The 27,907-nt window shown below is 43.6% G+C and overlaps 1 protein-coding gene across 1 annotated transcript in view; it reads right to left on the bottom strand.

The window, feature by feature from the left end:
• Positions 1-27,016, bottom strand: part of NHSL1 (NHS like 1) — a 187,426-nt gene extending 160,410 nt beyond the window's left edge. The window contains exon 1 of the mRNA XM_075707890.1: positions 26,659-27,016. Coding sequence (XP_075564005.1) covers positions 26,659-27,016 — 358 coding nt within the window. The remainder of the gene's footprint in view (positions 1-26,658) is intronic.
• Between the last annotated feature and the right edge of the window lie 891 nt (positions 27,017-27,907).

The following is a 27,907-nucleotide window of genomic DNA, read 5'->3' as shown; positions in this document are numbered from 1 at the left end:
AGGAAATATTTCATCACAAACGGATTATACTTTGGTTTTAATTTCTTCTGCAAGATCTTATCCAACCTCAGGCACTATAAGGAACCGAGAGGGCAGCAGAGAAACCCTCTGGTAGCAGGAGAGACATGCCCACGTACAGCGGAGCATTTGCTTTTTCTGAAACGCCACATTCCAAGCCTAAACCACAAATCTCTGCAGTATTCTCTGTAAGTATCAGGTTTTGTACAGAGGAACACAGGCACTAATTCCCATGCTTACCAGCACAGTAACGATGCACCCACAGAGTCTTAACCAGGCTCCAAGCTTTGGTTTGTCTCTCTCCACAAAGGCCATCTCATGTCAGGTTTTCCACTTGTTTGTTTAAAACCAAACAAACAAACAAGAATATTCTCCTCTTGCTTCTCTCACTCTTACTTCTTAAATCTCATCCCCTCTTTTATCATCTCCCTGCTCTAGTATGCTTCCAGCACTCCCATGTGTCCCAGTGCCGGCCTGGCCTCTCCTTCATTGACCATTATCTCTTCTTGCCACTCAACGCCTCCTTCCCTTCAGACTTCCCGCCGCTCCATCAGACCCCTCTGCCCACACTTCTCCCCACACCCCTGCCAAGACTCCCTGCCTGCACGGTTTAAGGTCACAGGGGAGTGCTGCCTGCATGCACTTAAGTAAGACGTAGGCTTCTGCTTTACTATTTCTCCTGCAGTACCATACTTAGAACTCCAATTCAGGGCATGACGAGGAACGTGGCAGCAAGAGAAGGAGCTGAAGCCCCAAGTTCAGCTGAATTCAGCACTCCTGATTAAAAGGGTGGCCCCCATCCTCTCCCACTGCCCCTCTCCCACCGCCCTCTCAGGCAGGCAAAGGGAAGTGCAGGGCAGGAAACTGCCCCAGCAGAGGATGCACCAACCTCCTCCTCCTCCCAGCTTTGTCTTCAGCTGGAGCAGAGAAATGCGAGTCACAGCACTGGCTTGGGAGGGATTATTAATGGTAACAAGACTAAAACAGGAACTGGAGACAGGCCTTGATTTCAACAGGAAGAACTGAAGAAATGTGCTCTTCACTGGATTGTTCAATGCTTCCTATTAGCTCACTTGAATTAGGCCTCCTAGTAAATATAGGGACATGGAAAGAGTTGATCCCTGGGTTTGTGAGGGATTAGTGGTAGAGCTGGAATTAGGAGTCCAAGCCTTGTGAGTCTACTCCAGTGCTTAACCAACTGGACAACGCTGTATACACAAGCTTAAAATGGCTTTCGATGGTACGCTTCTCTGCTGCTTACAAAATGCCCATCATTTTTATTTCTGTTGTAGTCAGAAAAAGCTACAGAGAGGGTTAAAAGCATGACGACAGAAGGCAAGGTTGAAAGAAAAGCCTGAGTTCCATAACCAGAGCTCTTTGCATTTTTGGTTCTGCACTTGCATACATAAGACTCTACTTACACATTAAAAGACAAAATATTACTATCACTGTGAAACCTCTAACAGCCTTCCTTCTATGGCAGTGCGCACGGACAACCAACAAATGCATTTCATAAAAGCCAAGGGGCATGAGCAATCTGACCAACATACAAGTACTGGAGCACTGGTTGACACCCAATACAGATCACTAATGGTCAAAACCACTATAATGCTAGCCAGCCAGCCACCTCAACTTTTGTGGAGGCAATATTTGATCAGTTCACTCACTGGTACCGTGACTATAATTACAGACTAGATAGGCATAGTAAATTCACACTTGTTCAACAGATGCAAAAAGATTTACTGTCCTTTGAAGAAGCTGGTACCAAAAAAGAAGTCTATGCCATGCTAAAATCCAAGAAATCCCGACTCAGACTATATTACTGAGAAACTACAATCTGAGCGTTCAGGCTCAATGTTAGGAACAACCAAACCTTAGGGACAAAGAAAAGAACCGCCATTAATTGTAAACATTTCCTTTGAATAAATAGTTTTCCATTAGTGACACTGAAAACAAAGTAAAAACTTTGTACAGTGTTTGGATTGTGGTTTGGGGCTGATTTTGAGAAAGGTCTTTTCCTCGTGGAGAGACAAAGTTCCAAAAAGTGATCACAACCCAAAACATCCCAGATACACAGCCCGCACAGTGGCACTGGCTTCACAATCTTAAGACAGTTTCCCAAGCTGTTTAATACTAGCCTGAGAAATGAACACATGCATAGAGGTGGAACCAGTTTAAAAAAAACAACTCTAATGAAAAGCAATTAAGCAATAATTGTACACCGGGCAGTAAATAGCTACCCACCAATATGCCTACTCCTACCAGCATGTCTACTAGTTATCATATACAGTGTTCTGAGCTAAACTGTATATATAGCCATGCTGACAAACACAGTAAAGGGAAAGTGTGCTGAGCAATAGCAGCCTCCCCACCCCAAGGGGAATTTCAAAATCAGCCCCCATGAGCACCTTACACAGAAAAGAGCTAATATTAAGGGGCATGCTTGTTATATTCCTAATGTGTCCTGAACAGAAGAGCTTTTTGGGAAGCATCAATACTGAAGGCAAACATACAGAACAAATGAAAACGGGGTAGAGATGTGCAAGAGGGGGGAGAAATCAAGCAGGAAGAGGAAACTTGACCTTAATGCAAAAGGAGATGAGACATCAATGAATGTAGGAAGAGCCAGGCAGGGCTGAACACAGAGGAGCAGCAGTCCTCCCGCCCCCGCTCCGGGGAAGCAGGATTGCCGGGCAGCCTAAAAGCTCTGAGTTTCCAGCAAAACAAAACAGATCAAAAAAAAAAAAAAATGACAGGCGCAGACCTGCCTGTTTGGACATTAGCACTAGTTTCTGGTTGAATTAAACCCATCATTTGTGAATAACCATCTAAAAAAAAAAAAAAAACCACAACAACTTTTTCAATTCCTATTAAAGCAGCTGCAAACAGGAAGGGGTAATATCCTGTCTTCTACTTATTTAGTATCTGAGAGGCATCTGCTGTGCTCTGAACTCCAAACCAGCTGCTTTCTGCCACTGCAACGTAAGTCACAGACTGTTGTACCAGGCTGAGAAGTTCAGTGACTCAGGTTTTTCAAGACATTAGGCATTTTTAATTAGTGAGTTGTAATGCAGACTAACATTGAGCAAAACTGGTTTAATTTGCATTTAATTACAGCAGTAGATCAAGCCACACAGGTCTGGCATCAATTTCAATAGGTGAAACTAATGAATACTCAAGGTGTGTGAGAGAAACAGGAATTTCAGCTAAGTGAAAATTCCAGTCCCTACAGACAAAGACAAGAGATGGTGAGAGAACAGGGAGGTATACTCCAGAGAAATACAGGAAGCAAAGTTTTCCATTTTGGCATGCCAAAAATATTTGGCCATCTAGGTAAAGGAATTAGATTTATAAGTGATATGGAATCAAGAGCCCAGAATTGGATACACAGAACTTTTTACTAATAAGAGCTGTATTATTAATAATAGAAGGCATGAAAAAAATCACTGGACTAAAGCAGAAAAAAATCCCAGAGTGCAGACCAAAACACACATTAATCCAAACCAGCCCAGTGCCCTAAGTCCTAGGCTACAAAGCCTAGGAGGCTTCTTTCCCAATTTCTTCCTTTCTGGTCCCATGACCTTCACTTCAGCAGGAAGAATAGAAAGTGCTGCTACGTCACACCAGCCCAGTGACTGAAGCTGGTGCGTTGTGACTGCCTTCAGTCTGAAGAGACCACTGCATGAAAAGTACCTATCATTGTCCTTAAGGAATTTAAAAAAACCAACAAACACAAAAACCAACCAACAAAAAAAAAAAAAACCAAAAAAAACCAAACCACCAAATCACCAAACAAAACCCCCACACAATCAAGGAGGGAGGTATCAACTGAGCTCAGGCATGCAGGGTTAGCTTGCAAAGTAAGTTACAGGACAGCAAGTCCAAGCTCTGGTGCCCAGCAACCTCCCAAGGACATGGTTACACATGTCTAGTTTATAGTAAGCAAATGCCAGATAAAGAGCTCCTACCAGGTTCTTTGACTTCTTCACAGTTATCTCGACTTGGCTTATTTCTGAGATCGCTTTGGTGCTGAGCTGGCACACTGGAGAGAGGGCAGAAGCTGTTAAGGCGGGCACTGCCGAAGCGAATGGACTATCACACCTGCACGGGCGTTGCTCCTAACCTAGTAAAACTGTGTGTCATCCCTTCTGCCAGAAAATTTCCCCTCAGATCGGTAGGCTGAACTAGCACTGCACCTTTGCTAGGTCTGGCCCAGGGAGCCTGGAGCGACAGCAGGAGGAGAGGACAACGGGTGGCAGCAACCTGCACTTACGCAGATCAGGCGTCACCGAGTGTGGCGGGCTGAGCCCGTCCACCAGCTTGCTGCCGCCGTCAACGGGGGCATTCACATTCTTCTGCCTTCTCTTGGGGGTCAAAACGCATCTGGCAGAGGTCTGGAACATTTCAGTGGTGCCTTATTCCTGCCACTTCCCCCCCACACCCCACACCAAGCTCTTCGATGTAGCAGGTATGGCTGGACAGGTTATGCCAGGGCATAGCTTAGATGCTCCAGCAGATAAAACTTACTGGAAAGACACAAAAGGCTGTTTGAAGCAAAAATCGGCATAGACTGAAGCGCACTGTAGTTTTATGCAGAGCACCATTCCAACCCCTAAGCACACACACTGTACATGGCTCTGTCACATCATATCGGGCAAGGAAGACCTGTTCATAAATTAGGGTGTGAAATAATTATTCTGTTTAGGAGCAAGGAGCAACCATACCCCTTATATTTTAGGCCAAAACAATAAGAGTTAAAATATAAACCCCTCTCATAATCACTGCCCAAATTCTCTTTGTTACTGTTCTAAAAATCCCAGCTCTATCTTGTAATTTTGTTAGATCCTCGCAGGCAGCTCAAGAGAAGCTGCTGACACCGGCGTGGTGACAACTCTCAAGCTTGTGTCTGAGCGCAGTTGGTGCTACCTCCCGCAGCCTTGCGATGCAAGCTCCAACTTCTGCCTCGCTGGAGCCTCTCTGTGCTCCCTGTGCCACTGCTCTTTACAAAGTAAAGTGAAAAGCCATCTAGAGAAAAGCTTGGTAACAACCGTGGCTGGGGAAAAAAAACCCAAAAAAACAAAACAACAAAGAAATACAACATCACAGGCAGGGGAAAGAAAAAGCAAACCCAAGAAGTTTCAAAGCTTTCTACTGATACGTGCATAAACCAAATATAATCAAAGCACCTGCAAGCAGCAGGCACAGACTTCATTTAACAGGTGATGAAAGACATTTATATTATTTGTAGGAAGGTGCAAGGCTTCCATGGCAGCAAAGAAACCAGAAATAGAACATTTGTTATCAATTCCGTGCTCTAAACCGATACCTCACTGTTTTTCTCCCTCCTATATTTTTCCTACTGGCTTCTTTTTAAACAAGATATAATGACTAACAGATGCTACAGCAGTGCAGTCCTCAATGAATGGGTAATTAACAGATGAAAGTTCAGCAGTTGTTTCCAGTTACAGTCAGATGAGCTGTACACTCCTCATCCCATAAGCAAGGGAAGGGGATGAGCAAGCCAACCCCCACCCCCGTTCCCCACTGTAAAATGGTACACGGTGCTACATATTGAGCAGGACTTGGAGGTGCCGAGATAAAACGAATTGGAACCACTCAGGTTTTTTAGGTGTCGTCTCCAGAATTTAAGAATTGCAAATACTTACAATACTAGCTCTGCCAAAAACTTAAGAATATTCACTACAGTTAGTAAAGCTAATTAAAAAAATCAGTACCCAACATCGGATATTGACCAGTGAGATACATATGTTATACAGATTCATTACAGTTTGTTCGTAAAAACTTGTACCTTTTCTATCATAAATAAAGCTTGTGAGTAAATAACTTCTGAAGCTCTGCTGATCTTCGAAACGGAATTTATTTCTTACAGTGTAAACAAATGAACAGAACTACATGCAGGATGTGGAGGAACTGCCACATATGAATGAACACAATGTATGGCTTCGAATAACTCTAACCCAGTTTAGTTGCTACTCCCACTACTTGATAGCTGTCACAGTTTTTTTGTTTTTTTTTTCTTTGCTGCTTAGCTAACCTTAGAAATATGCCAACTGGGGTTTGTTTGCCATTTCTGCTTCAGGGTTTGGTTGTCAAAAACATAAGTTGCAACCATAAAAACAAGCAAACAATACATAAAGCAAGGACAAGCTTGGCTAGTCTTCATAATTATTCAGTCGAACTTTAATTATTGCAAGAATAAGACCAAGTGCCTCAAAAGATTACAAATTAAGAGTGTTGCTCCATGCGTGTAAATTAGAGTAACACTGTTATGGTTGAAAATATCACTATCATTATAAACACATGGTGCTGAGCCATCCACTGTTTCAGAAATAAACAGGCATTACTTTGAGGCATGATATTACCCAGAACAGACCTCAGCTGGCAATAACGTGAATGGTGCCGTACAGGAGATCAGGCCACACGTGCTTATAGGTAGCAGCAGGCTGGCAAGGAGGTTAATAAAACTCAACCTGTAATTTCCGAATTACTTTTGAGCTAAAAATAATGTTTTAAAATATTTTCTTTTGGGGGAGGCAGGGTTTGGGAGACAGTACAACATGTTTTATTTTAAGGACTGTGAGGAGAGCTTTTAAAGAAAAAGAAACCCTAAAAACACCACCACTATAAATCTGATCTTAAGACAACAAAGCACTATCTAGCAGTATTTAATAATAAAAAAAATCTGGTTTAGATTAATGCATTTATAAACAGACAGGGATTTTTTTTTCCCCCCTCCAAACTGTAGACTATCAACCCATAAGCTGAACAAAAGTCCTGAAAACATATTCATGCCATTAACTGCTCTACAGAGTTAACAATAGTTCAGGACACTTTACGCAAAACCATTTATTAAAGAAAATAAGAAGCCTTATATTTAAACACTTCAGTATTTATTATATCCTTTGGGAGTGGTTACAAGGAGTTGAACTACATACCAACTTACACCAAAATAACTAAATCTGTTTTCATTTCACACTTTGTGTTAATTCTCAGCAAATCTGCATGTGCACATTTATTTTGGAATCTGATACTTTTTCAAAATGTTGCCACTGGCGTTGAAAAGGTGGAAAGAGGTACTGCCAGTACTGAGTGGTCATAAAATGATGGAGGGCTGGCCAACAAAGCACCAGAGCTGGCTCCCATTTGATGTTTTTCTCTAGAATGCCACCAAAAGCAGGGGCTGCTCTAACTCGTGTTAACTGGCAGCAGCCCCAAATGGCAGCATTTGACCCTGCTTGCCCAAATCATTCCCCACATTTGCTCATCAGGAGCTGCAAGGTACCCCATGCGTGTCCCGTGCTGTCTCCGTGCCAGCCAGTGATTTTGCCTATCCTTCTGTGGAGTCACAGGAGTGCTTCCTTTGGGTCACTGCTTCTCTTTTGCGTGTATACGCACACCAAGACAGAAGAGTGAAAAGTAAATTACTTTTTAAATGAATGCAAGTGTGGACTAACGTCTCTTTCCTCAGCATGAAAAAAACCACATGTGATTTTTCAGTGCTTATAAACTCCAGTTCTGTATGACATTTGCTTCTCTGAAATCTAAACCTGTTTTAATGTCCTGACTTAGAGCTCAAGGCTGGTAGAACCACTACTATTTCATGGCTTCCAACGATGGTGCATTTTCCTCCTTGCTTCTCAGTACCCTCCTGCATATCTAATCATCAGGTTCTGATATGAACCAACTATGGACCAAGTAAAACACTACAGCAAGAAGCCACTGGTCACCAGCTGAAGCATTTCAAAAGGTCCATCTTCCCCTACAACAGAAAGGGCAGCAGTGCTTTGCATGAGGGACTGCAGATGCGGGCACCCTTGAAAAACAACACAGAACACACAAAAATACTGCACTACATTCTTACATTAGCAAAAATTATCTTCTTTTTATTTTTAATAATTATTCAAGCCCCATTACTACAGCATCCCGGTATCTCTGGGTCTCTGCTAAGGCCCTCTAAGGAAAACAGAATACCAGCAAATCAATCGGCTGCGCTTAATACTGGTCATGTTAGTCAGCTGAGCACCAACAGATTAGGTCTGATTTTATTTTTATTTGCACCAACACCCAGATCTTCCCAGCATCCAAGAAGAAACCAGTCTGTAACTGAAGCAGGAGTGGTCCCACCAGCAGCCTACGGCACAAGTCTGTCCGGACTGCCACTTCTCTCTACAACTACCTGAAAGGAGGCTGTAGTGAGATGGGTGTTGGTCTCTTCTCCCAAGTAGTTAGCGATAGGACGAGAGGAAATGGGCTTAAGCTGCGCCAGGGGAGGTTTAGGTTGGAAATTAGGAAAAATCCCTTTACAGAAAGGGTGGTCAAGCATTGGAACAGGCTGCCCAGAGAGGTGGTGGAGTCACCATCCCTTGAGGTGTTCAAAAAACGGGTAGACATGGCACTTTGGGACATGGTTTAGTAGGCACGGTGGTCTTGGGTTGACAGTTGGACTGATGATCTTAGAGGTCCTTTCCAACCTTAATGATTCTGAGTTTTTAATTTCATTAAAAAATAATCCAGCCACCAAGCCAGGAAACATGAACTTAATTATTACTCTACCCTTAATTGGTTTAGTGGTGGACTTGGCAGTGTTAGGTTAATGGTTGGACTGGATGATCTTAAAGGTCCTTTCCAACCTAAATGATTCTATGATCCTTGAGGGGAAAGCGAGGGGAACTGCTGTGAGCTAGCGCAGAACTGCCACCGACACAGCGTGGACGGGCCAAACTTCTCCTGCTGCAGCTGGGCACAAGCAATCAAGACCTGAAAGCCACCACTGCCATGTAAACAGGGCTGAAAACACAGTTGGCATGATACCACTCAAGAAGTTGACCAATGAGTGAAGGACAAACAGAGCCCAACACAAGGGAACACAACCATGGTAGTGCACGTCATACAGCATAATGTGAGCATGTCAGCAGCCTCATCATTAAAAGCTGGTTTTGAGGTAAATGCAGGCAAGATAAGCACAGGTTGTCTGCCTATCTGCATTGGAGATCTCATACTTGCATGTGTTCAGGTACGTTTTCCTTTACCACAACAAATGTTTTGCTGTATTTCCTTTACACCTAAGTAGAGAAACTGTTCATTTTACCCATCCCCTGCATGCAGCAGGCACAGGGCTCCCAAGTCAATGCAGATCTCAGCACTCCGGCACAAGAGGTAACACCCTCCTGCCTCCAGCCACCTCAGAAAGGCTACACCCTTGCAACCTCCATTTTCAACCAAAACCAAAGAAAACTCCTAACTTTTTCTTGTGATCTTCAAGTATTAGTACAGGTATCGTGAACCTTGACATTTCATTTGAATTTTCTATACATACTGAAAGCTTCTACATGTTCAGCTCAGATATACCATTCTAAAGACTTCTTCGGTGTTTGTCCATTTCCAATTTCTTGGTTGCCAGCAAAAGCACTCTGAAAAATTTAGGACTCCATGTAACCAAGAAAAAGTGTTAATCATCCTGCTGCCAAAAAAAATATCCTTATTGGGGTACTCAGAAATGGCACCCTATCATACAATCTGAAGTGTATTATAGCAGATTTTCACATGTGGCCACTGGAATCAGGCACACACCTTTCAGTTCAGTATTTTTCACTCCTCAGCCTTAATCTAATTTCTTTAGATACACTTAACTTTTGTGCTGCCAGAAGCAGAAAGAACAACTTACAGCAAAGCCTCAAATTTTTAAATCAGTGGGAGTTAAACTCAAGGCCCTAAAAAATTCTAGACCCTATCGTTATCTTAGGAGTGATGTAAAATATTTTTTCCATTAGCACTTTCCACATCTAACATCTCAAAAGCCACTGCAGTCATTTACATCTACCATTCACAAACTTTTTATTGGGAATCCTTCAGAGATTCATATTATATTACTCAGCTGGGAGAAGTATTTGAGAGCAATTAATCACTGGGGATATGACATACACATCTTTTGTGAAATTTACTTAACTGAAGTCAAAAAACATTTGACCCTTTCCACAGAAATCCTCAGACATAGCTCATGAAGTAATTTTGGTGCATATGTGTACATTATAATCCTTTCCCAATTTATGTGGTAAAAACATCCTTGATTTGTTTGCAAGGGGTTGCTAGAATTAATCAAAGTGGGGATTTCTGAGGAAGCCATTTGAGGCTTGTTGAAGCAGAAGGAAAGGTTTCAGCCCAGGCACTAACCAGCAGACCAGCAAGAAGGCTGCCAGCGCCAGCTGGATTTGAAGGAGCAAGCATGAACCACGGTGTTGCAGAGAGTGCCTCTGGGCATGCACACAGCCGAGCAGGTGAACAGGAATCCAAGACCCCTTTGGACCATTCCACTATTGGTCATTAGAGAAGTTACTTTTGCAGTGAATTTCCTAGTGCACTGAAACGAAATGTTATAATGATAATACAAATACTAATTTCATATACTGCTGGGGTGAAAAGCAATGCCTTGTATTTAAATGTCATGGAATGTTACAGGGAATAATTTAATTATTTTTCTTTATCATTAAAGTCATCTTAATCATCACAATCAGCCCAAGTCTGCAAAATACCAGGCACTCCTACTCCCTTCCTCCTCAGATCTGGTGGATAGGTTTGGCCAGTGGTGTCCTATTCATCAAAGCCAAACTGATCAAAGTGAAGTTCAACAGAAGGCAAGCCAACTCCAGCCAGATCAAGCTTGTGCAGCCTACAAATTGGAAAGCAGCTTAATCCATTGGGATATCCTGTTTCACCAGGATTGAGATGCAGGCTGTCATACTAGCTTAACTTGGATGTGCCACTTGACCTTTCTGAATTTTCTTTGTCTTAACTGTAAAATGGGAATTCTGTCATCCTCAAAGCCCTTTGACATCTATGAGTGAGAACGTCTTTTAGCTATAGCTATATAGCTATAGCTATGGCCACACCTATGCTGTGGCTTACTTTGAAACATCAGCCTTCAAAGAAGGGATGTTGCTCTTCCATTTAAGGATTTTTTTTTAAATATTCTTTTGGTGGTGGTATTTTCATACAGAGGTTTCCCAGTTCTTTGTGCATCAGTCCATTCTTCTTCATCCACAAATTCAGTAAGAGTATTTCCAGTTTCCAAAATAAAGATCTGTCTCTTCAAGACTTGCAGAGGAAGATCTCTAATCTTCAGGCAAGCCTTGAATCATTATATTACAGGAGATCTTGCAAGCTTACAGTACAAGAGTGCTAGTCATTATTAGAGGTCTCAGAGGAATGCCAGCAACCACAAGCACTCTAAACATCAGTAGTACTCATAGGATTTCATCCACAGCATTTTAACTTTTGTTGATTTTTCACATTCTTTTTTTTCCCCCTAAAATTCCCTCCAGCAAAACAAGAGACACCTTTACCCCTCCTCTTCATCTGTTTATTTTTGTTTCACATACAAACAAAACCCCCACTGGCCACAGTAAGACCACAAACACACGAACCTACCTTGACTGCAAGATGGCTGCAGAGGACAGAGCTTACTTAGTTCAATGGGACCGATGCCTGCCTCATGCTCATTTTCTTTTCCATTTGAGCCATCTGTTCTTGTAACCATTTTACCTTTTCCATCCAAGGCAAAACAGATTAATGAATAAAAGGCAAAGGAGACATCAACTGGGCATGACAGCTCAGGTAGCCACTTTCCCCCATTCTCTGATCTCAGCACACCCCAGACCGCTGGCAGAAGCCCAGCTGGGAGCCACAGGGCCAGCCCGACATGGCACCGCTCGCCCCACTACTGCTCTACAGCAGTCCTGCTCTTACACCACACTTATTACTGAATGTTAATAAAGCTTGATTAAAAACTCAGGGGCAATCCTTAGCTAGGAGGAACTCCATTTTCAAATGTCAATATTGCAAAATCCAGCTTCCAGAGTATTCCTGGATATACCACCATTCAGGCTGCTTCTTCCACTGCTGGTAATTCCCTCTCCTCCCAAAACAACCACCTCTGTTTTTATAGCATTTCAGTGAAGAAAAGCGAGGGGTAATATCAGCAATTTTGCCAAAACATGAATCTGTGATAGCTAGAGCTACTGAAATAAATGTGGAAAAGCTAAAAAGGGATAGGGTTCAAAAAGATTTTTTTATAAAAGAGTAATTAAAAAAAAGGTACCACAATCCACAAAGCAAGCTGTTTGCAGAGAGAAGGTAAAAGGAATATAATAGCATTTCCTATGCAATAGATAGGCAAAATGTTGATCTAAAACAGCTACCTAATTAGGAAACATTGGGGGATACCCTCCCCCCAAAAGAAAAAAAATTATTCAAAACTTACCTAGGCAAAATGTTGATCTAAAACAGCTACCTAATTAGGAAACATTGGGGGATACCCTCCCCCCAAAAGAAAAAAATTATTCAAAACTTACCTACACATTTTTCATATTTTCTCTCTCCCCTACATCTTCACTATTATAAACACACTCCCAAAGCACCAGCCTCAGCATTTTTAACTCCTGAAGCAACCGGGCTCTTCCCTACGAAGACAGCGCTTCAGTCCGAGGGACTGAGCTCCAAGGATGAGAGCTTGGGGGAGGGAGACTTCAGCATTACAACCCATCCATCAACCACTTCTATAAAGCTCTTTTGTTCCAAGTTCATACTTAGCAACTCAAGGTCAAAATTGATGTTGGAAAATGCAAATCATAAGTCAGCCCAGACTTCACCCCTCTGTGTCTTCTTGACCTTAAAAGCAAACAAGGGACAGGCAAAAAGGGAATTTAGCTACATGATCTGCTTATATAAAAATGTATATCAAGGAATATAATCAACTTTAAAATGACTGTGGATTAGGCTCTTGATCTACACTACTAATGATACAGATTAGAAAAACAAAATCAGAATATTTGTATTTAAGATATAATGCCTTTACTTTTTTGGTTTTCTTACAGTTCAGACAAAGTGAATTGGTTGTTTTCATCTGGTGGGGGCTTTTTTGATTGAGGGTTTTTTGTTGGGGGTTTTAAGGGTTGAGTGTTTATTGGGGGTGGGCGGGGGAGAGAGACACAGGTTTGATTGAAAACACCACAGGGAAAACTAACTGGTTTAAAAAAAAAAAAAAGCAAAACACAAACAAAAAAAACCACACACACAAAAACAAAACCCCCCTTTTCCTCCCTGGAAAAAAGCAAAGGAACACATCTCTATTTGGCTTTAAGAAGTCCTGGGTCAGATGTGGGCAGCCTTAACAAAGAAGAAAAATAGTAGGTATTACGAATAAAAAGCAAGGGTTTCATTGGAGCAAACAGGATGTATTCCACAGGCTATAACTATTCTCCTTAGAAACACAATGGGGGGGGGGGGGGGGGGGGGAAATCATTCATTTTGCTCAAATACTTAAGGCCAGACTTTTCACTGAACCGCATTTTTGCAAGGTTCCACAGCAGAAAGCAGAGGTGCCAAATACCTCAGATTACAAGCTTATCCAATGGATATATCCCAGAGATGCTGTAACAAAAATCAATTTACATGTACAATACAAAGATGGTGTAAGACAAGAGAACTCTGACACAAAACTGTGATCTAATATTTAAATACCTTAATTGTAGGATGATCTGGTAGTCTTTAGAATTGTCATCTCAAAAGTTTTATTCCAAGAGCTTACATATAACATCTTTCATATGGGAAAAGTCCTGCCAAGAACTTTAAATATAGCTTTATCGAATGCCAGTTTGGCTTCCTCCATGTGAATCTGGACACTTTAACGAGAGTTTATGAACTTTCATTGGGGAAAAAAATGAATGTATAATAATAGTTTGCCATCCATGTGTGTAAGTAATAGGTTACATAAAATGCCGGTAATCCTAGAGTCTAACAAAAACATTTTAAAATAAGTGATTTTTCTCCAATAGCTTTTATTGAGCCCTTAAATCACAAGTTTAATTTAAAGCACCATCACGCGTACAAAGTCCTGCCAATTAACTCAGCCTAAAAGGCTGCTTGCTTAGGGGAAGGATAGGAAAATGTGGTAATTAGCAGCAACTCAGGATACTGAGGAACTACTTTATTTGATCAACTGCTGCTGTGGATGATGAAAAAGGTTTTTCCCATAATTATCACTGGAGTTCACTTGCTTGTCCCAAGCAAGATGAAGAACAAAACTATAAGGTATCTTTTCTAACCTGCTTAAGAAAGCTCCTGTCTACAAGCAAAAAAAAAAAAGGATATTGTATTTATGTAACCTAGATCCTAAGCAGTTTCCAAAAAACTAGCCAAGAATCTTTGTCAGAATTTTGAAAAGAAGCCGCTGCTGAAATTCTTAAGCACACGAAAGGGTTGTTCAGGACTCCTCCGGCAAAGGCTGAATGCTTTTCACCCTGTAAGAACATTGGCAACAGTATCTGTAAGGTGAGACACTGGAAACAGTTTCCACTATCTCCACTGGGGAGAGTTTCCACCTTTCTGATATCAAGTTTATTACCTTGTCGTTCAACAGAAGCAGTAGGTATTTTTGTTGAGAGTATTAAAGTTCTTCCAAAGAAGCACAGCAAGGTCAGAAGTCCTCAAGTAAGTAATTATGTGATTTTTTTTTGGCTTCCAGCTTTGTTACTTAACTAACACCTTCCCTTACCCATCCTCCTTCAGATAAACATGCTAAGACATTTACCTAAGGCCATAGAGTACCCAAGCTTTCTTGATCAGGTTGTCCATCTTGGGTGCAAATTAGCACCTGTCTTGGACAGCCTTGCAATAAGAAGAGTGTATTAGTGTTCCTGCTTATAATGCTTTGACAAGAGGCAATGAGCACAAATCGAAATACAAGAAACTCTATTTAAACATAAGGAAAAACTTTTTTTACTGTGAGGGTGGTCAAACACTGGCACAGGTTACCCAGGCAGGTTGTAGACAATCCATCCTTGGAGATACTCAAAACCTAAGTGGACACAGCCCTCAGCACCCTGCTCAACCTGAGCCTACTCCAAGTAGAGAGTTGGATTAGATGGTCTCAGGAGGTGCCATCACGATTCCAGGATTTCAGTGACCACAAAAAAAAAAAAAAAAAAAAAAAAGCATTTACTCTTTCAGTTGCAAAGCTCTCAATACATGATCAAGAAGCCTCAAGAACTTTTCCTTGAAAAGTTTCAGGGATGGCCACTGAGGCAGGTGGAGAAACAAAAACCAGCACTACAGCAAATGGCATACAGTTCAAGTAGCTTTTATAACACCCTGAAAGCGGAGACTGTGCTTTACTGTTAACCGAGATCACGCAGGACTTTCAGGCTGAGTGATGAGAAATACTCTGGTCGCTTCAGTGCTTACCTGCAGAGTTCACCCTGAAGCCTGCTATTTGGCGGGATCTGTCTTCTGTCCATCAGCCATTTTTCCAACTTGCTATTTCTGTTAAGTGCTTAAATATTCTGGGATTCTCTCTGGTAAATACAAACTTTTACCAGAAATATACCCATACTTTCACTTCTTTTCAGGATTAAGTTTGTTCATATTTTATTTTTATAAGCCACTAATAGCACTCTAAATTAGAAATACCATATGTGTATAGACATAACTAGTGACAAAACCAACGGAGCACAAACACACCAAGCTGACAGGAGCTCAAATGAAGACAAGCTTTTGTCTATTGTGACATAATTCATTTTTCTACCAGTTGTACTACACAATGCATTTAAATAATTTAAATATTTGATGTGTTAACCTGCAGCACATTATCTCTATGTACAATGCTAAATCACCTACTCTTCATCCTACTGTTTACAAGCTGTAGCTATTTCCAGACTGCAGCAAGTTTCACAATTTGTCAGCAAGGTTACTAACAGTAACAAAATGGTTTGTAAGGAAAAAGCTACTGTATTCTGTGTGTTGGGAAAAGGGTTGGGAGAGGAAAACATGCTCCGTTAGAGCAACAGGATCAAAACAACAAGCCTTGAAGAGCACTCCCTCCCATGTTACATACCATGCTCTTCAGAGGGGACATCACAAATTAAAGAATTCAAGCCAAACTCAGCAATGAGTGGGAGCAGGCAAGATAATAAGTACTGCAGATGGGTTTGGTCTTCGTTACCACCAAGTAGACACAATGTCTCTGTAACAGATACGGAACAAACAGAGGCTTTTGTAACATGACAAACTAAAAAAACACCAAGAGCTCTATGTTTTTGTGGTATTCTTCACCTCAGGCAAGCACTCTGTGGATTTCTAATTACCTGCTCTTCCCCTAGACCTCAAGAAGGCCCATAACTATTGTGAAACTTCGGGTTCTTTAACACAGGCCTTTTTAAACCACACTTAACCAAATTGCCATCTTCTAGCTTGACTTGTATGTGTTAAGACTAGACTCTCTTGGGGCAAAAAGCCTTATGCTCACAGTTAAATCTGTATTGTGGCTGTGCTTAATAAGTGCTTTCTAATGTTTTAAGGAAATTTGTGATCGCAAGTAGGCCAACACTACAGTTTCACCTTCCTTCAGGATAAGCAAGCACAGCCTCCCACCTCTCCATGCATGGGACTTCTTGCTGGAGGGCAGCCTTGACCTACCATTGACCACCAAGACAAGGCAGGGCAAGAGAACTGGCTCGCACTCACCTCATTTTCTCCAGCTTTCCTATCTTTCCTGAATGTAAAGATCACGATTATAGATTAAAATTCTGTATATTTTATAATGTAGTTAATATAATTATTACGGCAACTATAAATTCAAAATCAACCGTATATAATAATCCATTTACATTTAAACCACCCTTATTAGGATCACTGCTTGCCTCCCCAGGCCAAGGTAAACCCTAGACAATACTACCCAGGATTTTGGCAAGTGCAGAGACAGAGCCACTTCAGCACAACTGGGGCCGAGCCCAGGTGCGGCCCGACGGGGCCAGGGCCCCCCACCCCAACCTCCGTGGGACTGCTCCCCGCAGGGCTTGGGCCATCCCAGCCTGCCCAACAGGACTGCACACCCTCCCCACTGCGAGGGTAGCAGCCAGAGATACGGGGAAGGCTGTTGGCCCCACGGAGATCAGTTGCTATACCAGTTTCCCATATCTTGGCTTCCATCAAGCTCCCGAACGTAACTGGTACAAAACCCTGCTATCCCCCCATTATCGCCCTTCTATTTTGTACCCTACCCATTCCCTATACTGTGCATTCAGCCATGCAAACTGACTTTTTGTGATAAATATGCTTATACCTTGTAATACTCTTGATCTTCTATCACATACACGTGCTATTAAGAAAAAAGCTAGCAGGAGGAACCACGCAGTAACTACCTACCTTTATTTTAATAGAACAAGAAAATATTTTAATGAACAAGTTTTAGAAAACTGCATCTAAACTAACACACCAAGGCATATTATGAATATTACAGTATTCTCATTCTCCTTCTCCCTCATAACACACGTAGAACAAACTTATTAAGTTCTTTCTCATATTTAAAATGTTGAAGTTCACAAAATAGGGCCTCCAACTTTCCAACACTACAAATCAAAATAGTATAAAGGAGACTATAACCATATACTTCATTGCATTATTGTTCATATACCCATTAACATATATCTCAACCTTACAGAGTGGTTATTTCCAGAAATTCTTGGATTCTTGGCCTTCTGCAAAGAAACATTTTCAGTGTCTACTACATATGTTGGAGGTGGAAAAAATCATTCCAAACTTGAGGAAAAAAGGATTTTATTTGCATCATGTCCAAAATAAGGGGGGGAATCTTGCTGTGTAATCCATCAAGCTTTGCTTGTGTTATCTTTCTTCGAAACCAACAATCAAGCACCACAGCTAAAAAAAAAAATTGAATGTTTTAGGTAAGTTTTGTAAGAACTTGTTCCCATTTCCTGGTAGCTGGCTTCTTTTTGCTAATTCAAAATGTTTTAAGGCCTCTACTGACAATGTGGCTAACAACATTTCAAGGTTTTCTTTTTAACATTTAAAGATACTGCATTAGCCAAACATCACTTGGTTTTTCAAGCCACTCAAGCAGATTCAGTTACTTAGCATCAACTAGATACTGAATGGGAAGGGAAAGCCAACACCACTCACTTGGGAGCTCTTTCCTCCCATACAACAGGAACAAAAGGTGCCACTAGAGATAACCCACAAAGCACTCCTCTCGGGTCCTGCTGAGCTTCCCATAAGCAAACTCCATCTGTTGCCAAAAGCCAAAACTTGCCCAAGTAGAAAACGGAAGACAGATGTCTGTTTGCCAGGAGAAAGACTAAGCTTGCTTTCTTACTCAAACCCAAGCTGTTGAGAAAGCTTACCAATGTAGCAACCAGACATAGAAGAATATATGAAGCCAGTGAGCGGCAATATTTATCCCACCACTTAAAAGTTGATGAGAGCTCTTCTGTAGCCTGCATTTTGATAATAAAAAGGAAAAAAATTGGGAGGAGCAAGAAGAAAGAAGAGCATTGAAGTACAATACGTTACCATTTAGAATATCCTGGAGAAGTCTCGTCTTTTAATTTTCCACTTGGCCATTCAACAAGAAAAAATAAAATAAAAAAATAAACCACCACCACTGCCACTATTACTCAATATGCTTGAAACCTCTACTTTATCGTTTTTCCATTACAATTTACATTAGTGTTTACCGCTAGTAGAAAAATTAAGCGGCTCAATTCTTCAGATAGCATCCATAGTTCCAATGTACTTCAGGAGGCATCTGTTATAGTCCCAATCTCTGAAAAGTAGGAGCTAAGTTAATTAAAAAATTACAATCTTAGATTTATCAAAATTTGCTTAGTTAGACTACAGCCTGATTACAGTAAAAGGAATATCCAATCAACTAAACAGATCTACTGGTTGTCAAGACGTTAAATTTCAGATTAAAACAAAGCTGCTGCTCACGTGTCGATTAGGGAAATTAAACATACTGAAACATTAAAATGTCCTTTAAGTTCCAAAGTTATAAGAACTCAGCCACAGATATACTTTAAAGTGAATTCCTTTCAGGTTTTTTTATTTCAAGTAATACCTGGATACTCTCACTTCCACCACTGTGGAATGGTTTTGCTCTTGATTTATACTCCTATAGCAGAGCAATAGGCACCTCTGTGTTTGGAAGGGGAGCATTAAAAAATGAACAAAGGGACATACCCAGACATGATAAGACTATTACTACCACTGTGCCACAACCCCAGCTGGGAAGGCCTTACGCTGGAGCTAACACCAAGGCGTATAAAATGGAGGGGTGAGAAGGGGTTGTGACGAGAAAGCCAGAAGCTCCGTCAAATTGCACCCTCTCCTGTCTCTGCCTCCCACCCCCTCACCTCCTTCCTCTCAAATCCTACCAACTATCAGGCATGCAGAGAGCGTTGCAGTTGAGGAAGGGGAGATGCTCAAGGCCAGTTTTACCAGGCACAGCATGGGTGGCGAGGTGCAGAGTGGACACTGAAGCTGTCACACCTCAGGGCAGGCAGGACCAGAGATGGAGAGGCAGCTCAGGGCACACATGGGGTGGGGAGCCTAACCTACTAAAGAAAAGGAGGAAGAGAAGAGGAAGGAAAAAAAAAAAAATAATAATAATGAGGCCTTAACCTAGAAAGTGTGTAGACCAGCAGCTCCAACGGGGAAATTACCAAGAGGAGTGATGGCAAAGCAATTACTCGGCACTGCCATTACTGCAATCACTCCGCAGGCATTACTACCCTGCCTCCAGACTGCACAGTGACGTAAGCTCAACCACATTCAGTGGGACCTTAAACATTCGTATTCTGACTACTCATAATTCTCAAAGGGCAACAAAATCTCATATGTACAATGCTGATTAAAGGACAAGAGGCCAATAAATAAATAAATAAAACCAACCTAACATAAGACACCATAATTCACAAATGACAAAGAAAAAAACCACGACAGCCTGAAGCCAGAAGAAGCCCTGCCCAACTAAAACACGGTAAGATATAAATACAAACAACTTGCCAAGTCCACCTACATTAATCTGTGCTTAACCCACAGGTAGAAAGATATTTTTTTCTAGTCTCTTAAGTGGCCTGTCATCCAGGCTCTCTGGAGACTGCCATCCAACCGGCAGGTTTCCTATCAAACCTGCAGCCAAGAACAACATTTGATTACCATGTTTAATTGATCTTGTTAACTGTTAGGGTGGACAGCTTTGATCTCGCCTGCTGATAGCTAGTTTACGACTACAAAAGAAACTAGGACTTTACATAATTGCCAAGCCTTCAATGTGCATTTTTTAATTCCTTCTATTTCTCAATCTCCTTTTCTGTTTGTGCTGCACTAATGCTCCTGATAACAGGAACCAAAGCACATGCCCTCATTTATCGTATCATTTATTTGAACATGCAGGGGAAAAAAAGAAAGATGAGGAAAGGGAAATTGCCCCTCCTTCACCCAGAAATACGGAAAAAAGCCAGAAATTACCATAGTGAATCCAGCCTTGGCAATGTTAAGTGCAGTATCCCGTGGCTGATGACAACCAGCACCAAACACTTCAGAGGAAGGTGCAGGAATCGCTAAGCACATGTGGGATAATGTGCTCCCCATCCCGCTTGAAAGCCTCATCTGACTCCCCACTCGTTAGAGGCTGGTTTAAATTCCAGGATGGAGGTTTTGAGGAATTTCAGTGGCTTTCCACTGTGTTGTTTTATGTTTGTTAATAGGTTCACCCAAAAAATGCCTCTTCTGCAGGAACTTCATATTAGCAGCTTAGGAGAGAAGCCCACAAGACCAAGATTACTAGCTTGCACTCAACCAAGCTGAGACTGTGCCAATACTAATAGGAAGAGAAACTTCTGAGGACATTTTATTGTATCCTAAAATATCTAGGAACCTTAAAAATAGATCCTAATTAAAAACAACTAAATACAAGTATGTTTAATTCATTAACTACCTCTCCTAAACAGTTTTCCTAACAATCAAGCCAATCATAAGATCTACAGAAATAAATGTTCATAGGTGGTGTATAATAGGTTCTGAGCAATGTACAAAGCAGCTCTAAATTTCAGCCAAAGAGTGTCAACTGTTTTCAAAACAGCAAGCCAAACCCTCATCAAACTGAATTCAGCTGGAGCTTTGCCACTCAGCAGGACAGCGACTTGGCCCATCGTCCCCATGGGAAATCTTTTTCTAACTCAGGCTTTCTTCCTGCTTATTTCAAATGAAATCTCCTTTGGATCAGGTTGAATTTCCACAGATAATTAGTCTTGCACTAGCTAAATAAAACAAGAGTTATATTGCTTCTGAGCAGCAATCTGAATAATTACAACAGGGTAAAAGAGAAAATACCTTCTTTTTTTTCCTACAGGAACTTAGCATTTAACTGTTTAACATGGTTTGAACCTTGCTGCTGAATCTTCATATTACACAGCAACAGAGAGAAGAAAAGTACCATTGCACGTGGTCACCTGAAGCATCTGTAGAGTATCGTAGCCAAGCTGTAGCTCCCAAATACTGTTAAAACAGATTTTTTCCCCTGAAAGTCATTCCTTTCTCACCAAAGCTTCCTCAACAGCACACCATGGTTTTGGTGGTTCGTTTGGGGGTTGGTTTGTTTTGGGGTTTTTTGGGGGTTTGGTTTTTTTTTGGGGGGTGGTGTTTTCATTGTTTTGGGGTTTTTTTCTAAGCCTTTTTCTAACGAGCATTTCTTCTTGTTATTACAAGATGACAGATATCTTGTACACTCTTTCCTTACACCAGAAGCTACAGAAAGCCCAGAAAGTCAGCCAGCCCGTTCATCTCCTGCCTGCTGCTGATACTGTGTCAAATAATGCTCACTTTTGGTGGCTAGGGATGGAGGAGGGGTTTCCCTAGGAATAAACTGAATAAAGCTTCCTGTTCGGCTAAAGCAGGAAACGTGCTCCAATACTGCCTTACACACAAAGAGTGGAAAATACTTACTAAACAAAATAGCAGGAGATGAAGTGTAAACTGGATTGTCCTTACAACATGGAGAGAAAGCCATGCTCCCCATCCCCCCAGCTCTCTTTCATTAAAATGCTTAAACTTGAAATACATACATACGTATATATGTATACGCGTTCTGCATGAACATCAAATGATTATGCTGCGCCTTTAAAACCAAACACTGGAGGATTTTAAACAACAACACTGATTAGGAGGTAGCATTTCCTCCCTCCCACAGGATCAGTTTCTTCTTGTTAGAACAGGAGGTACAACTGGCCAAACCCCATCCTTCTACTGGAGAAACTGAACCAGAAGTTGTCATTAGGTTAACCTCCCAGCATTTCTCTCAAAACATCTCTTCAGAAAGACTAAAAATAAATACCGTAGAAGATGGAATGGACAGCCTTCCACTCTGTGGAACCATTAGGATTCACAGAAAACAGCAGCAATGGGTTTTTTTGCATAAGTATCCGCAGATGGTAGAAGACAAATATTAATGGAAAAAATGTCCTTCTTCATGCCCTATAAAAACAATGACTGTTTAAGGCCTCACAGCATTTCCCAAGGACTGGCCTTGTAATTCACACAAGATTTCTCTGCTGCTGTCATGATGAACTCCGATCACTTCAAAGAGGCACTTGTCCTCACCCACCCTGATGTTTAAGAACCGAAAGTGATGAAAACTACATCACCTAATGCTAGGTCACAGCTACAGACAGATGCACGCTGCTAGAAGATGAAAAGCTGTTAGGCAAGTCCGATGGTGTAAACCGTGTTACAGCAGCTGGATGCTGGAAACATATAACAAAACACCACGCAAAACAGCAACGCACATAAGCTTAATGAATACCTGATGAAAGACTGTTTAAAAAAAAGTACTGAATCTAATTAATTCTCTAGACATGACTAGTGCAGTTAAACTAAGGTCACGAGTACTCCAAACTGCACTTGCATTTTATGAACCACTCTGAGCCATTAGTGCCTCCCACCACCGTAAGTTATAAACCAGTCATCGGCCCCATAGGGACATGTCTCATCGTATTTTGATGTCCCTTCTTATGGCACAACACCCTGCTCGTCATGCAAAGCTCAAATACACATCAGGAAAGCATTTTACTGAATGGCCTTAAAAATACCCTTGTCTTGAAATGGAGTCAGGCACAAGTTTCTCAGTTGGGGGACACAAACAGAGGCTTTTCTAGCACTGTCAATGGAAAATTTAAGACAGCCAAACCAAACCAGAGAGAGCTGAACCATTCCAGCGAACCCCATCATCCACGGTGAGCCCTGGAAAAAGCATCACTAAGATCACCTACAACTGAAAGCTACCTTCAGTATCCTGAAGTACATGAAACTCAACTCTCCGAGTGCGTGTGGCACACCAGTACAAAACCCTTGGAAAGCAGGCCTCCCAGTTGCAGGCCATAGCAGAAACCCAACCTCTTGATAGATGAGGAAGTTTCCCCCAGTAAGGATTGTGAAGACATAGCACCTGCTGCAACACGGCACATCATCGACCCGTTTGCCACATCAGAAAGTTTTCGCATGTGGTATGCTGAATGGATGTACTTGAACTAATGCATTCACTACAGGATACCAAAGAGTATATAACCAAAGAGAAACAGCAGAGATCGTTCAAGACACATTTACCTACTAATACTCTGATACGTACATCTAGGAACATATGGATCCTACACACACAAGGACGCACCACACAGCCAGACAAGCAAGCACAGTCCACGACTGTAAAGAATGACGAACTGAAGACAAAGAGCCTTGTTCTGCCTGCTTTCCCTCCCTCACACCCCCACCCATGCGCAGTGATGAACAAACCCTAATGGACTCCTGTTATCTGAAGGATACTACATGGGAACTTTACTTTGAAACAAAATTATGATAATACACAGAAGAAAAAAACCCTCATACGTTCAAAGTATGTACTTTCCCAAGCACCAGGGACATGTGTAGCGCAGCTTACATCAGCTGCCAGTCTGCAGCTACTTCCCAAGAAGTGGTTGTGACCCAGTTTTGAAATTCACTAGTCCTCTTCTGGTCCTTCTCATATAAGATCATGCTTGGATCACAGAAGTCACCCTGGGACCTTCGGTTCCAAGAGGAAATTATTGTCTGGGCCCCACAAAGAGAACAAAAGCCATTTATTCAAGCAGAAATTACCCATGATTTGAAAAACAGGTGTACAATGTCCTATCCCCTCATCCTGCAAGCCAGAGCAAAATACTTAAGTCATTGCTACAACATCATGCTGCATCTGCCTGTACACAAGAGATAGTTTACAATATTTTTCCCCACAAGAACAGGTTTATGAGCAATAAGAATCTAGTAAATGGGAAAGCAATTAAATTTGTTTACAATCCTTGCTGTTCTTACAGTCCCGCACCAGCAAACAGCTTTCTCCATGAAGCTTCTGTATCTTCAAAAATGGGAAGGAAAAATCCCCCTTGTCATTGTTCCCAAACAAAGCCAGCATTATTAAACCATTCTCTTTGTTTTGCAGATATTTCCCTTTAAAGCCAGCAACAGGGTTAAACTTGCAGACAAGCCTTGGTGGCTTGCATTATAGAGACACTCATGATGCTAACTACAGCTGATCATCCCACCCAACCTCCTTGGCCAGACCACAATATGCAGAAAGCGTGTAAGAAGAGAATTGGCATGTCTTTATAAGCAACTGCATGTCAATACACTTAGCCTACACATCAATTCCTTGTGACCGATAGGCAAATAAAATAATCTTCCTTTACAAGAAGGCTGTATTTCATACAGTTAAAAAAAAATACATATTAGAAAGAAATCATCATTAATTCTCATTGACTTTAATACATGAGATCTTTGAAAATTAAATATTAGCAGCAGCAATGCAGCTGTTAAGCAGCAAAATTAAATCTGACAGCAGAGACGCCACTTACCATAGAATTTAAAACCAAATGGAGAAAGCCAAACATAAGAACTGTGTCCCATTTTGGGAATTGCAATGACAAGAGCAAAGATCATCAAATTAAAAGCAATAACAGGCTTAGCTCAGAGAACCGAGTTGTAATAAAAAGAAATTAAGTAGTAAATACATAACTTCTGCAAAACAATGACCAAGAAAGAATACAATAACTAAACATCTGACCCATGTAAAATTTCAGGGTTTGCACCGTGCCGCACTAGCCTCATTTCACCCTTCCCTTTAGATGTGTTGCGTCAGTGTACAGTAATAATTAGCTCCCTATTTAAAATAGAGATAAATAAATACTGCTTCCTATCAGGGCTTCAATGTAATATACCCCCATACTGGGGGTATCCCCAGTAATAAACCATACCCATTTCAGGTCTGACTGCACCATGCCATGCCAAACTAACATAACTATATTGGCAGAAGAGGATATACCTGTCTTGATGAGGAAGAAAAGCTCCTTAAGTTTGCCAAGCAGTTACAAAGCACCAAAAAAGTCAAACTGGGTATCACGAAACTTTAGCCTAACCCTTACAAACCGCAGGAATAGCCTTTTGATAAGGGTGATGATGGTTTCCTCCTTTGGAGGAACCGTATACTGAAGCGTTCCGTAAGGAATAATTCTGCAATGAAATAGGTAAGTTACCCATACAGGGTTCAGACTCTTTGAATCTCATCTGTGAAAGGCCTTATCAATTTTCTTCGTAAGCATGCCACGTGCAAAGCAGGCTTTCTACTTCCATTTAAAAGAAAACTACCTGTGGTCTGCAAGCAGCAATCCTATTTAGGCTGGGCTTATACCTCACACAGCTGCCACCAGAATTGCAACACAGTTCTTTGGATTCCTGAATGTTTTCAACACATTGACAAAGCTAAGCTGATGTTGCAAGCCATCTTTCACTTAGTCTGTGGGGAACTAGGACATGCACAAATGAAACTCCATGTAGGAGACACAACTTTTAGGTGATACTTTCTCCAAAGTTGGACCGAGCTCAGGAAAAACTTGTCCTGTAGCTCTGTGGGAGCTGCACAGTTAGTCGCTTCCGAGGGCCACCGTAGCTCTGTGGAGCTGCACAATTAGTCGCTTCCAAGGGCCACTGTAGAGGCTCAGAGATGAACTTAACCAAAACTTCCCCAAACTGCCACTACTTAAGAATCCGAGGCCGAATGCGGATCTTTGTGCGGATCTGTTTGTGCTCCGCGTGACGGTGGGAAATGCAAACTCGGGATCAGCTCTCCACACAGAACAGAAGCTCAGGGGAACCGAGCGATACAAAACCAGCCGCGGAGTATATCCAGGTTTCTATTTACTGAGCTCTTCCCATGCACATACAAAAGAATTAATCGGGCATGTGGACTGAGCCGTCAGAAGGCCGGCTGATCCCAAGTCTAGCGCACGGCCGGCACCAGCACACAAACGCACGCTCCCTCGGGATCACCGCGCTGCCCCCCGGCCACCGCCGCCTCCCCGGGGGCTCCGGGGGCCCTCGCTGCAGACACCCTCTCCCCACTCAGGCAGCTTTCTGCCAGACGGAAGCACTGGGGAAAAACACCAGCACCCGCGGGCCCCGCACGCTGGCACCCCCTGCCCGGCCGGCAGCCAGGGACGAAGCCCCCGGGGCCGGGGGTCACCCGGGGCGGGCGGGGGGAACACGCCGCCGCCACCTGAACGCTGGAAGGGCTGGGGGGGGGGGAGGATGCTTAAGTTTCCCTCTTCCCTTTCTTTTTCAAAGAAATAAATAAATGAAGCGGAGGGTGCCGCGCAAACCGCCCCGCCGGCGGGCGGGCACCCCCCGGCCGCCCCCCTCCCCTCCCCTCGCCGCCCCGGCCCCGCAGCGGCGGGGAAGGCTGGCACTCACGGATCTTGACTTTGCGGTGGTCGAGGCGGGCGAGGAGCGCTTCCAGGGCGCCGAGGCGGCGCTGGAGCCGGGCGTTGCGGTGGCAGAGGGAGTCCGCCTCGCTGAGGATCCCGCCGAAGATGTCGCCGGCGCAGCGGGAGAGGTCGGAGAGCTGCATCAGCAGCGACACCAGCGCGTAGGAGCTGACCTGCTCCAGCGCCCCGAAGAGCGGCACCGCGCCGCGGCGGCGCCCGCCGCCCCCCTCCGCCGCCCCGGCGCGGTCCCCCGGCGCCGGGCCGCCCCGCTCCGCGCCGTCCCCGCCGGCCTCCTCCAACCTGCACAGCTTCAGCGGCTCCAGGGTCCGCAGGGGGAACGGCATCGCGGCCGGGGGGAAGGCGGGCAGCGCAGGGCACGGGGGCGGCGGGGGGAAGCTAGGCGTCCCCGGCGCGAAAAGCCTTCATCCGCGCAGCGGCCGCGGTGACAAAAGTTCAGAAAGAGGAGGAGAGGGCGGGAGGGAGGGAGAGAGGGAGGGAGAACAACAACAACAAATGAATCGGGGCGGGCGGGCTACGCGCTCCGGGGCCGGCGGGCCGCCGCTGCCGCCGCCTCGGCGGAGGGGGAGCCCCGCGCGGCGCCCATGTGCGGGAGCGGCCCCGGGAGGAGGGAGCGAGGAGGGAGGGTGGGAAGGAGGGAGGGGAGGGGAGGGGAGGGGAGCGGAGCGGAGCGGAGCGGGGCCGCCGCCGCAGCACCGCCGCACGGCGGGAGCGGGGAGAGCCCGCGGCGGCGCGGCGCTGCCCTGCGGCTGGGAGACAGGAAAGAGCCCGGCTTTTCTCCCCCCCAAAGTGGAGATTGAGGGGGGGAAGGAAGCGTGGGAAGCGGGGGGTGAAGCGCCCTGGATGTAGCCACAAAGGAGGAAAAGCGGGCGGGGGGCGGGGGGGGGGGAGGAGGAGGAGGAGGAGGAGGAGGAGGGGAGAGAAAAGCCCGGAGCAGCCCCACCTGGGGAACCCCGCGCCGTTGCAGGCACTTTTCTGAACGCTCCAAACTCCCAAACCCGGAAAGCGAGAGCTGGAAAGAGAGGAGGAGAGAGGGGAGGAAAAAGGGGGGGGGGGGGGGGGGAGTCTCCACGAACCTGGGAAAAGTAAAAGAGGCCGCCGCCTACCTGTGGCTCCCCGAACTGGAGCCTCTGCCAGCGCCTCACCCTTCCCGGCCAGCCAGCAGCCAAGGTAGCCGCGGCCGGCCCCCCCTGCCCCGCGGGGGTCTGCGCCCGGGC

Source organism: Pelecanus crispus, chromosome 3, assembly GCF_030463565.1.
Source record: "Pelecanus crispus isolate bPelCri1 chromosome 3, bPelCri1.pri, whole genome shotgun sequence".
Lineage (NCBI taxonomy): Eukaryota > Metazoa > Chordata > Aves > Pelecaniformes > Pelecanidae > Pelecanus > Pelecanus crispus.
Note: the sequence above shows the minus strand (reverse complement) of the source record. Positions and strands in the feature narration are given on the sequence as shown.